The 16573-nt window shown below is 41.4% G+C and overlaps 2 protein-coding genes across 3 annotated transcripts in view; one reads left to right on the forward strand and one right to left on the reverse strand.

Moving 5' to 3' along the window:
• The window catches only part of ncf4 (neutrophil cytosolic factor 4), a 36624-nt gene extending 34518 nt beyond the window's left edge, over positions 1 to 2106 (reverse strand). For both annotated transcript variants that reach the window (XM_034188169.1, XM_034188168.1), the window contains exons 1-3: positions 1991 to 2106; positions 339 to 423; positions 85 to 244 (exon numbers count right to left, since the gene is read on the reverse strand). In XM_034188169.1, the coding sequence (XP_034044060.1) occupies positions 85 to 244; positions 339 to 423; positions 1991 to 2022 (277 nt within the window). In that variant the 5' untranslated portion in view covers positions 2023 to 2106. The remainder of the gene's footprint in view (positions 1 to 84; positions 245 to 338; positions 424 to 1990) is intronic.
• Positions 1 to 16573, forward strand: part of pvalb7 (parvalbumin 7) — a 64381-nt gene that overhangs the window by 24687 nt on the left and 23121 nt on the right. The window lies entirely within an intron of this gene.

The following is a 16573-nucleotide window of genomic DNA, read 5'->3' on the forward strand; positions in this document are numbered from 1 at the left end:
TGAGGCTGCAGAAGCCTGACAAACATTTATTTGAACAAAGTGGAAATCTAACACCGTGCACGCTGCTCCACTCGTCGTTCTGACCTGGAAGAGGAGGAAGGACGCAGGTGTTGGGACCAGGTTTGTCTGGATCTTCAGGAGAATACTTGGACTCCAGGTTCTGGTGGAGGTTGAAGAATTCTCTGTACCTTCTATAGATCAGGTACTTGCTCCCTCCTTTAGTCTTCACCTCAATCGCAAAAGTCTGGCAAAGAAAAAGTAACAATCAGAGATAACGGAACTTTTCTTTGGACAAATTCAGAAATGTTCAGTAATTTCTTTTTTTATTCCAAGCTCACGAAGTAGTCTATGAAGCCTTTCTTCTCCTCAATATCAGCGATGGTGGCGCTGATGGGGATGTTGTGAGGGAGCTGGTCAAAGTCACTGGGAACAAGGAGGAAAACGTCGGGTTACTCATCCATCCTCAGCATCCTTCTCGATACGTACTCTGAATCCTGCCTCTCCACGCACGCCCAAACCATCTCAGTCTCATCGATCTGACTCTGTCTCCAAACAAAGTTTCACACTCTGGGATTTATGGTGTTTAAATTATGAAGGGGGACGCAAAAATAAGAAGAAATGTCCAACAGCGCGCTGATGTAGATTCATTAGTGCGTCATGATTACCGATAACTCAAGTCTTACATGTTATAAAATAATGGACAAAGTTTGATTCTGCTCTCTGTGCATTAACTACCAAAAACAGTTCTATCCATTTGTTAGTCTTCATTACTGTGGTGGTTATGGTCAAGTGTGTGTGTGTGTGTGGGGGGGGGGGGGGGGGGGGGATGTCTAACATCTCATCTAGGACTCAGTCTCACAGCAGTTTGCAATAGCATTATGAAAAGCACATTAATCTATTGGTCTGGGTGGTTATGGTTAGGGTTAGGAGAAGAGGGAGGATTATAAATAGCAAAATAAATAAACAGCGTCACAAAAATGGGGCGCTTTCGTGACAGGGGCACAAAGAAAGTGAGACTGGGCTGAGGTCTAACAGGAACCAGTCCTGCTCTGTCTGTCCCTCTCACTGTCAGCCACACCCGTTTCTAATCCATCTCACCTAACCAACCAGCAGGTAGCGGACATGTCTGTAATACTGCACTGGCAAAACATTGTTTTTTTGGTTTGTTTTTATCTCATGCATCCAAAGAGAAGAAATACTCATAATCTGTTCTTTTAATCTGGTGAAGCACAAGACGATAAAACTTGTGGTTTTGAGTTATTGCATTAAAGTGGAGGTGATGGACTCGTTCTTTCATTCCTTCATGCATCTGTTTGTCAACGTGGGAGTGATGGGATTTTTTTTTTTTCTTAATTTTCTCAATTGGCTGCCATTTCTGGAAGTGGTCCAGAAATTAGGTTAGGGATTGGATAGGATTAGAATAAGATTATCATTTTTGTAACATACACAATTCGGAAATTTTAACAATATTTTGTCTTTTTGACAAAGGCTTTGCGAATTTCCAGAAGTCTTGTGCACCAGCATATTTCCGATATGGTCCAGGTCCCATTCTGGAACAGTTGGCACAGCTGTATTTTACAGGGTACATTTCTCTGCTTTTTCAAAACCTAAAACATTTGTTTGAGCATTTGAATAAATGCTGAGCAACATTTATCTAAATATTGAACTGTCAAAAATATTTTGACAACTAAATAATTAAATATTTATGTATATATTTAAATACATATTTATCCATTTTGTGTAGCACAGAAGACTGTTTCAGTCTAAAAAATTAATGAAAAAGTGAACTTAACCCGCAGTGAAATTCATTTTATATCTAAACGTGAAAAATTGAAGCGTTAATTTGATTATTTGTTTTCAAACGGCGACAAAACTGAGGAAGTTTTAAAGACACTAATGTTACGGTCACGTACAGGACGAAAGGAAAAGTTCATCCGACAGGCTCGAATTTAGTTTCTTTTTCTCAATGAGGTGAATAAAATTTACTCACCTTTCGTCCCGCAGCTGTCGAGGCAGCGACATGACGAACTTTTTGTCACAAAAAGAAGAAAAAAAAAAAAAGCAAAGAAAAGAAACGGACTGCGGGAGCAAAGCGCGCGGAATCAGGAAGCAGGTCACTTAAAAAAAAAAAAAACGTGCGGTTTTTTTTTCCTTTTTTTTAGTGAACTCTGTGTATTTATTAGTAAATGTGCGCACAGTTAATACACATAGCGTCATTAGAAAATGACTCCTTTAAAAGGAGTCATTTTCTAACTGACAGATTGTTTATGGCAATTATAGATATTTTTTTTAAGTGCTTTTAGTATCTGATGAATTCGTTGCTTTGCTGGTTTTCTGTTTTCAGTTAAATTATCCCAAACAGACTGAGGTGATTTATTCTTAGTTTAAAAAAAAAAAAAAAAACTCCCAGTGCTGAAAAATAAAGCCAATGCGGAAGTGTCATAACTTGCAATACCGTGAGCGAGCTGCTTGAATTTGGGTCCAAAATGAGTCAATCGCATAGAGTGTATATACAGGTAAACCTCATTAACTCGAGTTCTTATTTCAGCTTTACTCACAGTCGATTTGTGGACCCTGACACTTAGACTTCAATATAAAGTTGATTTTGATTTAAAGGAGACCTGCATTGAAATAAATGTAGTCAGATTTCAGAAAATAAATAGCTGATATGTATTTATAAGACCCTTGTGAATGCAGTAAAGTAAATCTGTAAACCCAAATTTGTAATTCAGCTGAGAAATATTCATTTAAAAATGACAAATTTGCAGCTAACATTTAGCCCTCTGTGAAAACAGTTTGTACATCCGGATCATTTCCATGACGTCGGTGACAAGACGGAGCGTTCCCGCCTTCAGTCCGATCCTGCATTGAAATTGATTTTTTCTCTTAGTAATGTTACTGTTATACACATCCTGGTTTCAACATCCAAAAGTAAGCTGCAATGAATGTGAGATACAGCTCTGCTTGCTCAGATCCGGGGATCAGATCAGCAGCGGCATCGACAGCAGGCGACATTATTCCCCGACGCCTCGCTCTCACTGCCCCCGATACGCTTACCGAGTGCATGCGCTCGTTAAATGCCGCCGCGGCACTCACACCCCCGTGTCTGCTGTGCAGCCAGCACCACCTCTATGTCTACTGAATGGAGTTGCAGCCAACTTGGTACAAGTCCAGAGACTTCGCTCACGGTTTTAATGCAGTGCGCGCAGTGACACCTGTTGCTCGCAAGGACAGACTTCTTGCTGCAAAATCCGCAGCGCCGCACGTCTCGGTAATCAGAGCCGCAGAGCTCCGTGGCCGCTGAGAGAGCTTTATATATTTTTAATGACTTGAATTCTTTGCGGGTCTCGTCTCCGTAGCCCGCGACGGTACACCAGAGGTGAAAGACAGTAGATTTTCAATGCGACACCACTCAATCAAACGGGCGTATGAAAAAGTCCACAAAAATAATTTTCAAGCACAAATAAAAGAAATGTGTACTCACCAAGCGTACCGCAAGACAATATGAAGTTTTAAAAAGTAGATCCTTCCGTATAAGACAAGAAAAAGGTGCAGATGCAAACTGACGTAAATCCACAAATTACAGTTGGGGCGCGCAATGCATGCTGGGAGAGGGTCTTGTCCCTGACGTCTCAGCAGCGTCCATGATGAGAGGGACAATTTGCGGAGGGCTAAATGTTAGCTGTAAATTTGTCATTTTCAAATGAAGATTTCTCCATTGAATGACAGATCTGGGCTTGCAGATTTACTTTACTACATTCAGAAGGATCTTATGTGTAAATATGTCATTTTTTGGTCCAAAGATCTGACTGCATTTATTTCAATGCAGGTCTACTTTAACTGTTTGTGGAAGAGATCGTCAGTGCAGATTATTCTGGATGATGATTATTTCTTCCTCTTCCAACTGCAAGTGAATGATTCTGTGCAGACAAGTCTGGATGATTTGAAGTTTACGGATGTGACCTTCCTCTTCAGATCCTTCCCGCTAGTACACACGCACCCACCACACGTGTGCGTGTGAAAGGTGCATGTCACCAATGCATTTTTTGAAGAGCAGTTTTGAAGCTCTTGCATCTTACCACCTTGACAGTAACTCCCATACGGAGATAAAGAAAGTTTTTGAAGGCATTGATACAGGCTATGACATACTTATCCTTCTTCCCGCTTGGCGATGCTGCTCTGCATTAAATCTGAATTAGTCGACTGTCAACGAGAAGCCCGTTCATCAACATTCGAACTGTATGGTCTTTGTGAAGCTCACTTGAGGTCGATGGTTGACTGCTCTGTTTAGTGAGCAGCCAGCAGCTGGCACTGGAAGCTTGACGACGACATGAACCTGTAAAACATGTTCACCGCAAAAAGTAGATCCAAGCTGATTTTCCACAGTGTGACCCCTTTAACCTGGTCTATATCAAGGACGATAAAATGTCACATTAAAGACATTTTAAAACTGGTTTCTGAAACATATTTTGTTGAACTTCATGTTGCATTTCATTTTATACTTTCTTCCGTGAGTGTTTTGTTCCTCGATGTTGGGGTCACCGCTGTAGATGAGTTCTTCAAAGTGGGTGTAAAAACAGAGAATTCCTTCGGCTCATTTCGCAATCTGGGACTCCCCAAGCACTTCTCACGATTTGCTCTCTCATTGATGATTTGCACGACAATTCTGATTTATGACAAAGATCACAATTTAAACAAAATGTAAAGACAGAACTTATCAGACGGGGAGGAAATGAATTGTTTGCATTTATTTATCTGTTTGGCAACATAAATGTGTAATGTTATTTTGAAGTTTGAGCACAGCAGCAGGTCCGTTCTGTCTAACAAATCAATAAATCCATCCCACACTCAATTTGACTGATTACACTAATTAGCCCAACTGACTGTGGTCACTCCCACAATGAAAACTCAACGAAAAAAAATTTATATCAGACTTTATTAATAACAGTAATAAAGTATGGTTTTACCCAAACTGTTGTGTTCAACATGGAAATAACTTCTTTTTTTTTACTTTGATCAAAGGAAACGTGTGATTATGTCAGGACGGGCGGGTGCCAGGCACACGACGTGGCTGGACCTGCAAAGCAGGCTCCTAGACTAGGCTTAGGTGTGAGAGAAATCATGGTCTTTATTCCAGGCTCTGGTACGGTACACAGGTGATCAGTCAGCGGAGCAGAGGTACAATCAGTCAGGCAAAATGCAGTCATATTCAGGCAGGGTTCGATGGCACAAGCAAACACAGTTTTCAGGAATGAGGCAAAAGGCGGGGTCGAGGAGAACAGAGCAAGATACGGTACACAGCTACGTAAAAACAGGACTGTAGACAAGAGGCTGGAATGTGTGCAAAGATGACAAACTGGCAGGGAAGTGAGGGACTGTGAGGGCTTAAATGCTGGCAGGCTAAATAGGTGAACAGGCGTGGAACAATATAGAAAGGGGGCGTGGCTGGAGGACAAAGATTAAACATGGGGCAAGATAGTGAGGAAAGGAGTGCACAAAGTGGAGTGATGTAAAACACAAAGATGCATAAACAGGTGCCAAGAGCGTGAGTGAATGAAAACACAAAGCAGACAGAAACAAAGAGAGAGACAAAGACAGGATGGCAGGTGCAGTGATGTGGAGTGAGAACATAATCAGATGGGCATGAGGGAAACAGAGGACAAAGGTCAAACGGAAACAGAGGACTATGAGCAGAGCATGAACATGAGAACAACAAACGAATCATCAGATAATAAACATAGAAGATAAATTACATAATAACTGAATAGGAAACAAACACTAAGACAAAACTAAACTGGAATTGACTTATGACTGAACAATACAACTGATAACACAAATGAGATGAACAAAATAAACAAGGGATAAACAAATTATCAAAAACACAAACCGGCTGAACAAAACTACAACAGAACTGAACAATGGTTAAAGTATGAAAAGTAACAAAGAAACAAAGTGGCAACTTAAAACATAACAGAGAATAAACACATGATGAAATAAACAACTAATAAAACAAAGCTGGGGCAGATTGTGAGCAAAAGAAAGGAGGAAAAATGGATTCAAAACCCTGATTAGGGCCAAATCATGACAGATTAATTGTGATGAACATGAAGAGTGTAATAAGTTATTGTTTAACAAAATCCAACTGACTTACAATAACCAACAAGTCACTTTTATGAACTGAAATAGATAACTGATTAGAGATATGTTAGAGTTCCACACCTTTTTATGTTTTTAATAAAATTATTAAGTTGGACCTTTTTGTGCCTTATGTGTTTTGAAATATTGGCTTTTTTAAATTTGATAAATACTTTTAAAATCATGTGCGATATGTGTGACACAGTTGACTGTTGGTTTTAATGACAGTTATGATGATAATCAATAATAGTGATGAATACATCTTCAACTATGGGCACTATTGGCCTTGTAAATGTAATTTCCACCACACCATTGCCTTACAATATAAAGCGCCTTGGGGCAACTGTTTGTTGTGATTTGGTGCTATATACATGTGCTCTGATGTCACTGTTTATCTCCATAGAAACTACCCAAACAATCTTTCATACAAACTGTTTAAAGGGACATTACAGTGTTGTGGTGGAAATTACAGCAATAGTGTGGGACAACTACATTTTGTTTAAAAAAATGGGAAACAAACAAAGCACCAATCAAATAGCAAGGATCCATATATATATATATATGACAAACAAAGCATCAATGAAATGACAAGGATCCATGTCAATCAATCAATCAATTTTTTTTTATATAGCGCCAAATCACAACAAACAGTTGCCCCAAGGCACTTTATATTGTAAGGCAAGGCCATACAATAATTATGTAAAACCCCAACGGTCAAAACGACCCCCTGTGAGCAAGCACTTGGCTACAGTGGGAAGGAAAAACTCCCTTTTAACAGGAAGAAACCTCCAGCAGAACCAGGCTCAGGGAGGGGCAGTCTTCTGCTGGGACTGGTTGGGGCTGAGGGAGAGAACCAGGAAAAGACATGCTGTGGAGGGGAGCAGAGATCGATCACTAATGATTAAATGCAGAGTGGTGCATACAGAGCAAAAAGAGAAAGAAACACTCAGTGCATCATGGGAACCCCCCAGCAGTCTACGTCTATAGCAGCATAACTAAGGGATGGTTCAGGGTCACCCGATCCAGCCCTAACTTCCACAGGAGAGGAGCCTGAAAGCTGAAGGCTCTGCCTCCCATTCTACTCTTACAAACCCTAGGAACTACAAGTAAGCCTGCAGTCTGAGAGCGAAGCGCTCTATTGGGGTGATATGGTACTACGAGGTCCCTAAGATAAGATGGGACCTGATTATTCAAAACCTTATAAGTAAGAAGAAGAATTTTAAATTCTATTCTAGAATTAACAGGAAGCCAATGAAGAGAGGCCAATATGGGTGAGATATGCTCTCTCCTTCTAGTCCCCGTCAGTACTCTAGCTGCAGCATTTTGAATTAACTGAAGGCTTTTTAGGGAACTTTTAGGACAACCTGATAATAATGAATTACAATAGTCCAGCCTAGAGGAAATAAATGCATGAATTAGTTTTTCAGCATCACTCTGAGACAAGACCTTTCTGATTTTAGAGATATTGCGTAAATGCAAAAAAGCAGTCCTACATATTTGTTTAATATACGCTTTGTATGACATATCCTGATCAAAAATGACTCCAAGATTTCTCACAGTATTACTAGAGGTCAGGGTAATGCCATCCAGAGTAAGGATCTGGTTAGACACCATGTTTCTAAGATTTGTGGGGCCAAGTACAATAACTTCAGTTTTATCTGAGTTTAAAAGCAGGAAATTAGAGGTCATCCATGTCTTTATGTCTGTAAGACAATCCTGCAGTTTAGCTCATTGGTGTGTGTCCTCTGGCTTCATGGATAGATAAAGCTGGGTATCATCTGCGTAACAATGAAAATTTAAGCAATACCCTCTAATAATACTACCTAAGGGAAGCATGTATAAAGTGAATAAAATTGGTCCTAGCACAGAACCTTGTGGAACTCCATAATTAACCCTAGTCTGTGAAGAAGATTCCCCATGTACTGTTGGGAAGGTGTCGTAACACGGACCCACAACAGGGGGCGCAAATGAACGGACAATGAGTAAGCCAAAAGGTAACAATTTAATGTTGTGATATTACACAACGAAACGTGTCTTAATTTTCACAGTCAATAAACACCAGGTGACGTGTGGGCAGGCTCGAAGATAGAAGACGCCCGACGAGAGAGAAGCCGCGTCCCACACGGCCTCCACCACCAACGGCCTGAAGAACACCGGAGCCGCCAAGTCCCGAGTCCCCAGGTGGCCTCTGTCTTCGGCTGTCGACCCTGGTACTGCTGGCAGAAAACAGAAAGATGATGTGTGAGTGTGAGTCCGCACACTCAGTAATTAACAGTCCAAACACAGTTGGGAGGAAGCACCTCCACCTCCAACCTAGGAACACACTAGCAGCTCCTGTAACCACTTATCTGGATGGAGTGAGAGGCGAAGACGTCGCTTCTCTCACTGACCGCCAACCCAGTTGAAAGGGCACCACAGGACAACGGCTGCAAACAGATCAGACGTAAGTCACAGTTTAAATTCAGCAGAGAAATTACCTTAGTACTGGTAGTCGATTTCTCGGCGGGGAGGTGGAGTTGCAGTCCGGCTTATATGGTGGTGTAGATGGTGGTGGTGTAGACTTCCTCTGGGTCTGGCGCCCTCTCGTGCTTGGAGCCCGCACTCCAAGCAGGGCGCCCTCTGGTGGTAGTGGGCCAGCAGTACCTCCTCTTCAGCGGCCCACACAACATGTACATGAACAAATTGTAATCTATTAGACAAATATGATTCAAACCACCGCAGCGCAGTGCCTTTAATACCTATGACATGCTCTAATCTCTGTAATAAAATTTTATGGTCAACAGTATCAAAAGCAGCACTGAGGTCTAACAGAACAAGCACAGAGATGAGTCCACTGTCCGAGGCCATAAGAAGATCATTTGTAACCTTCACTAATGCTGTTTCTGTACTATGATGAATTCTAAAACCTGACTGAAACTCTTCAAATAGACCATTCCTCTGCAGATGATCAGTTAGCTGTTTTACAACTACCCTTTCAAGAATTTTTGAGAGAAAAGGAAGGTTGGAGATTGGCCTATAATTAGCTAAGATAGCTGGGTCAAGTGATGGCTTTTTAAGTAATGGTTTAATTACTGCCACCTTAAAAGCCTGTGGTACATAGCCAACTAATAAAGATAGATTGATCATATTTAAGATCGAAGCATTAAATAATGGTAGGGCTTCCTTGAGCAGCCTGGTAGGAATGGGGTCTAATAAACATGTTGATGGTTTGGATGAAGTAACTAATGAAAATAACTCAGACAGAACAATCGGAGAGAATGAGTCTAACCAAATACCGGCATCACTGAAAGCAGCCAAAGATAACGATACGTCTTTGGGATGGTTATGAGTAATTTTTTCTCTAATAGTTAAAATTTTGTTAGCAAAGAAAGTCATGAAGTCATTACTAGTTAAAGTTAATGTACGAGGTCTATTAGAAAAGAAACCGACAGTTTTATTTTTTTTTAAAAACTATATGGATTTGAATCACGTGTGATTACATCAGCCAAGCTTGAACCCTCGTGCGCATGCGTGAGTTTTTTCACGCCTGTCAGTGACGTCATTCGCCTGTGAGCACGCCTTGTGGAAGGAGTGGTCCAGCCCCCTCGTCGGATTTTCATTGTCTGAGAAGTTGCTGAGAGACTGACGCTGTGCTTGATCAAAATTTTTTCAAGAACTGTGAGGCACATCCGAGTGGAGACCATTCGAGAAATTCAGCTGGTTTTTGGTGTAAATTTTAATGGCTGATGAGAGATTTTGGATTGTTTCTATTGCTGTAAGGACTTCCCACGGAGCGGGACGGCGCGCAGCACTCCGAGGCGACGTCGTCATCCTGTTTCAACCTGAAACCTCCGAATTTAAGCCTCTGTTGACCCAAGACGTCGTGAGAGAACAGAGAACTTTCAGAAGAGGTCGGAATCAGCAGTTTATCCGGACATTCCATTGTTAAAGGAGTTTTTTTTTTTAATGAAAGACGTGTGGATGGATTGGCGCGTCGGCTCGCAGCCGGCACGCCGCGCCCGCCACAACAAAAACACCTCCGTTGGAAGCCTTAAGGACAAGTTGGAACATGCCCTGCTGTTAAACAATTTCTCAGATACTCACTCAACTGAAAGCCACCAAAAGCAGCCTGCATTTTACAAATGGTTATCAACACGTAGGTGTTTTTCCTGTGGCGGGTGCGCCGCGATGCACGAAGCCTCCGCTCCTCTTTCCATGACAAAAACTCCTGTAACAGTGGAATGTACAGTTCATTTCCAAACTGGATGCTGTGTTTTATCCGGGACGTCGTCTGACTAGCACAGGAATTGTGAAAAGATGTGGACATCAGCACTTTTTCGGCACATTGAGACAGACGTGCAGAGGAATTCCACGCGTCACGGTGGTGCCGCATGGCGCAAAGCAACGCCGTGATGAAGCCTCACGGGACATGTTCTGGCATGTCCAGGCACATCCACAATTTCTCGGATAATCACTCGATGGAAAAACCACCGACAGCTGTCTCAACGCCATCTCAAAGCCGTCCTGTGAGACCAAAACGAAGGTGGTTTTGTCTCGCTCCAGTAGCGAATCCATCGTGATGCGCGAAGCCTCCGCTCGGCTTTCCATGACAAAATCTCTTGTTAAAAGTGAAATCTGCCGGATGTTGTGTGGGCCGCCAGAAGAGGAGGTACTGCTGGCCCACCACCAGAGGGCGCCCTGCCTGAAGTGCGGGCTTCAGGCACGAGAGGGCGCTGCCGCCACGGACAGCTGTCACTCATTATCTCATGACAGCTGTCACCCATCTACACTTCATCTTACTACTCCATAAAACCCGGACGTCATCTCCACCTCATTGCTGAGATATCATCTACCTGTGAAGGTAATTCTCTGCTAAACTGAAAACACTGACTAATAGTCTGAACTTCTTTGCAGCTGTTTTCCTGTAAGTGTTTCCTTATCTGTGGGATTGGCGTTTGGTGTGATCAGCGACGGCTTCGCTTCACACTCCAACCAGATAAGTGGTTAACAGGAGCTGCACGAGTGTGTGATTAGAGGTGGAGGTGACTTTCCACCTTCTGACTGTTTTTGTTACTGGGTGTGCACACACCCACATCTCACTGTTTGTGCTCCTCACCAGCAGTACCAGATCCGACAGTCGGGGATGGTGATCACCTGGGAATTCGGGACTTGGCGGCTCCAGTATTCACCAGGTTCGGTGGCGGCGGAAATCGTGTGGTTCCGGCTCTTCTCAGGACAGACGTCTTCTATCCTCGAGCCTGCCCACACGTCACCTTTGTGTATTGACTGCTATCATATTCTGAGATTGTCTGTATAGTCGTTGTGCACATTCACAACATTAAATTGTTACCTTTTGGCTCATCTATTGACCGTTCATTTGCGCCCCCTGTTGTGGGTCCGTGTCACTACACTTTCCCCAACACCGGAAAATGGTTGATGTCCAGCTCTTGTGATAACCAGAGAAATGGCACACGATGGTCACGGATCCAGACAGCCATCCGTTTAGAAATGAAATAGTCGTTCAGCCTGTCGATGGCGGCTTCGGAGCGCGGCGCGCCCCACAGCCGCTGGGGGCCGTCCTTAAAGCGACAGTAACACTCCTTATTCTCTGTGAAGCCCGTAACATTTTCACCGAAAGCCAGATAAATTTTTCTAATGGTTTCCAGCTGCCAGTCTCTAACAGTTTCTGAAAAAATTCTGATGGAAAAAAAGCCCAAATCATTCCGCCATTTCCTGGCAATGAAACAACGATGAGGGGGTGGACCACTCCTCAATCAAAGCCTGCTCACAGGCGAATGACGCAACTGACAGGCGTGGAAAAACTCACGCATGCACACGAGGGTTCAAGCTTGTCTGACGCAATCACACGTGATTCAAATCCATATGGTTTTTGAAAAAAATAATAAGGTCAGATACTTTTCTAATAGACCTCGCATATATATATATATATATATATATATATATATATATATATATATGTGACAAACAAAGCATCAATCAAATGACAAGGATCCATGTATATATGGATCCTTGTCATTTGATTGTTTTGTTTGTCATGTAACGTGGATTATTCATCCCGTTTGTGTATATATATATATATATATATATATATATATATATATAATACCCACTGTGTACTGCAAACAACAGGTGGCAGTAGGGGTTGTAATTTTGTTTAATATTCTCACCCTTGTCTGTAAATATCACTTTAGTGTGAGTCACAGGCAGCTTGTACCATGACAAATATGTGCAATTTTTTTTTATATGGTGACAGCAATTAGATGACACAGAAAACCACCATGAAACAAACCGTGACAACGACTATGACTGTGAAAGATGATGATTGTAACAACAGCGAAGGAGAGACTTCACACAAACAGGCAGAAGACAGGCCAGGTTTGATGGAGCAGTGATCACATTAAAACGCCAAATGTCATCTCTCCCCAATTTCTCCATGATCAAAGTTACACACACACACACACACACACACACACACACACACACACACACACACACACACACACACACACACACAGGCCACTTCAGTACTATATAATAAAGATGTCAAATTTAGTCGCTGACTAGTCGATTAACGATTTTCATTAGCTGTCCCAACCCCAAAAATTATCTGCAACAGCAAACTGAAGTGTTTTCATGCTGAGGCATTTATATTGTCAACTTGTAAACTCACCACTAGATGGCACTAAATCACACACACTGTAGCTTTAAGTGATTGAGGCTTATATTAAGCGTAACTGGATATTTTGACTCGTATTTGCACATGTACACTGTAAGATTTCGTATTTGTACATTGAAAAAAAAAGAATCTTGCAGCTCGTCACAGTTTAACTAAAGTAAACATGTTAAAACTCTTCTGCAAGGGAGTCGACACCAGCGTACGCAGATCCTTTTAGGCGCTGCTCGTGTAACGGTGCACAAATTGCAGGGTGGGTGCCCAGTGTGTATTTTCACTTCAAGGTCAAGGCCGGTTGCTAAGATGCACTTTGTTGAGTCCATGATTCTAGTGTAAAAGAATGCGTGCATAACCTTGGACTGTAACTGTAGGCCACTGTAAAACATCTGTTGGTGAAATCTGAGAGGTGTGAAAGAGAAATGTAAGAGGTGAGACTGCGGCTTACTATGGAGGCATCAAGAAGGAAGTGAAAAGAGGAAGAGATGAGATATGGAAATGCAACAGCTTTATGTTGCAACATCATGTCGCTTAAATCATAAAAATAAAAATAAGAAGTCTTTTAAAAAACAATAAAACACCACTAGTTCTCTAAAAAAAAAAAAAAAAAAAAAGATAGTGAGCAAGAAAGAGACTAGCGAGGGAAGCCACCAAAACCAACACACTCCATGGCTGTGATTGGAGAAGAACAACTTTACATTGTTATATCAAGTCACTCAAATCATAAAAATAAAAATAGGATGTGCTAACAATGAAACCCCAATCATTCTCTGAGAGAGGAAGAAGGACACTAGTGAAGGAAGCCACCAAAACACTAACACACACTGTCGCTGTGATGGGAGAAACTGTGCATGATGTTATAGCTCCAGAAGGCACATGAGAGACTTGAACCTAGCTTTGATCCGTTTTCTTTTTTGCAAATTGTTCTCGATCTCAATCCGCCATGAAGCTGTGACTAGTGATGAAACAGACAAAAAGGTGCACTAGGCACCATTTCACTAATCCCAGCCACAGAAACCTGCTTCAGAGTAGTTTTGGTGGCTTCCCTCACTTGCCTACCTACTCCAAACAGATTTACTATACAGTTTTTATGCCTTAATGACTGATATAAATCTAAGACATATTCAGTAATTTGGAATTGTTCATGTTTTCAGACCCTGGCTTGTCTTAAAAAAACAGTTTATTATTATTATTATTATTATTATTATTATTATTAGGCAGCACGGTGGGTTAGTGGTTAGCACTGTTGCCTCACAGCAAGAAGGTCATGGGTTCGATTCCTTTCTGTGTGGAGTTTGTGTGGGTTTCCTCCCACATTTAAAGACATGCAGGTTAGGTGAATTAGAAACTTTATAACTGTCCAGATCTCTCTTGCAAAAGAGGTCTTGATCTCAATGGGACTAACCTGGTCAAATAAATAAAATTATTTTATTACAAGTATCCTGTGTATAAAAATGGCTATAATTCCTAAATGGTCAATGTAGTATTTTTTGTATAACTTCTTTTTATTGTTGTTTTGTTTTTTAAACAACCGTTCAGTTGTCGGCATTATTGATACTGTGACCTGGATTCGAACCCAGGGTTGCTGCTGTCACACAGCACTGAGTACTGGCTGCACTATACGCTCACAGCAATGCTACCCGGCTATTTAGTGGAACCCCTTTAATTAAATCTAAAAGTCAACATTACAGACACATTTCAACTCCAATTCTGAATCTTTTGCAGAGACAAAGCGGGAAGCCAGAGAATATCAGACTGCAGTGATCAATTCTGGAAGACAAATTACACCCTGCACAAACCAGCGTACAGTGCAAGTGTCACTGCTGGTGTCATGGGTCACGGAAACGTGCATGCTGTGGCGTGGTGTTTCTTTATTTGGTAGTAGTGGGTTTTGTTCTTTCCCCATGTTGTGTTTGTGTTCTTGGTCACAGCGAACAGGTTTCTCTGCTGCACGATGCAGGATTCTTCCATGGGTTTACCTCAGGCACTCCACAGCACTCCTGTGGTTTCTCTGTGGTTATTTCCCACAGTGTGGAGCAATGTACAGGTGTCTCTCCAGTTTATGTTTGGTTTGATGTGCTCTTGTTACTTTTGTTTTATTCCCTCATGTCTGTCTTTTTCCTCTGCACCTTTTGTATTTTTTTCTCACGTCCCCTCAGTAATTGTAGTTTAATATTAATCTGGTGGTGATTCTTACACATTGTTGAAATTTGTTGTCATAGTTTTATGGAAGTAAATCTGTGCCATCAGAGTTTGAATTTGAATTTTTAAGTTTGAATTTGTCTAGCATCAAAATATTCAGCCTCAAAAACGTCAACCTAAAAAAAATAAAAATAAAAAATAAAAAATGAAACCTAAAAAATTCCAATGTTTATGTATGGAAGTAAACCTGTGACGTTGGATGATTGAGATAGGGATCGATTGCTTCTCCCTGTTTTTCGATTTTTTTAGGTTAAGTTTTTTTGAGGTTGAATTTTTCGAGGTTGAATTTTTTAGGTTGAATTTTTTTTAGGTTGAAGTTTTTGAGGCTGAATAATTTGATGCTAAACAAATTCAACCTTAGAAATTCAACTTCAAACTCTGATTTTGATGCTAAAAACATTCAACCTTAAAAATTCAAATTCAAACTCTGATGGTACAGATTTACTTCCATATAGTTTCCTTGTGTACCGATCCTTATGGGTTGTAATTCTTCAAGTTTTTGTGCTAGCGTGCGTCTGACACTAATAGACAAACATCCTTTAAAGCTGATTGTTTCCCCCCACGTCTCTTGCCAGATTGTTGCGTTTCTGTCACACTTACTTGTTTTATCTCATGTTCCCAGTGTTTATTACCAGTGTTTCAGTTATTCCCGTGTTTAGACCATTGCCTCTGGTTTCCATAACAATGTTTGGACACTGTTGCTATATTGGACTGTCTCTGTTACTCATTGACTACTTTCTTCCGGGTTATTCCCCCTGTTCTGCCCTTGGAAATCTTACTGTCTAATGCCTACTGGATTGGACACTCAGCCTTTTGTTGGACTGCCCTACTGTGTTTGACTCAGACCGGTGACTGGTTAAGCCCGCAATAAAGTCTGTTAACACCACTTAACACTGTCATTTACTGCAAGAGGGCCCACAGCCTGGTGTGTGACAGCTGGCTCCCAACTACAGTTGTTGTTTTCAATTGTTAAATGAGCAAATGCACTTGCACTTATCTGTGCGCCCATGGACGTATCGATACAATAAGGTACATACAGTTCTGGTGCATTGCCAGCATGACACAGCAGAAAGCCACTACATATAATGAGGGGCGACTGAGAAGTTTTGAGCCTGCCACAGCAAAAGTAGAGCAGGGTTCTCCATCTTTTGCATTCTGGGAAACTAACATTTCTCAACATTGCACTCAGTGAGTCAAAACTTCACCTATTCCCAAGAAATGTCAGAATACAAAAGCAGGAGACCCAGGCCCTGCTTTTTGTGAGTCAGGCCCAAAACATCAAGTCACTTCTCATATATCACCAGATACCAGATCTAAACTTGAATTTTTCTGCTACATTTTCAGCACAATATTCAGATACGCATTACATAAACAGGTTCACAACACACATACAACCTGCTTGTAAAAACAGCGAAGCACATTAACACATAAATCTGTCTTCAAAAATAAAATGAAAAAAAAAAACACTTAGGTGAAAACTAAAGGAATATTACAACACTCAGAACTAAAATGCTTCACCTCAGGGAGCTGTGGTGGATGGTTGCTGTTCCCACTTGTGTGCAGAAA

This window comes from Thalassophryne amazonica, chromosome 15, assembly GCF_902500255.1.
Source record: "Thalassophryne amazonica chromosome 15, fThaAma1.1, whole genome shotgun sequence".
Lineage (NCBI taxonomy): Eukaryota > Metazoa > Chordata > Actinopteri > Batrachoidiformes > Batrachoididae > Thalassophryne > Thalassophryne amazonica.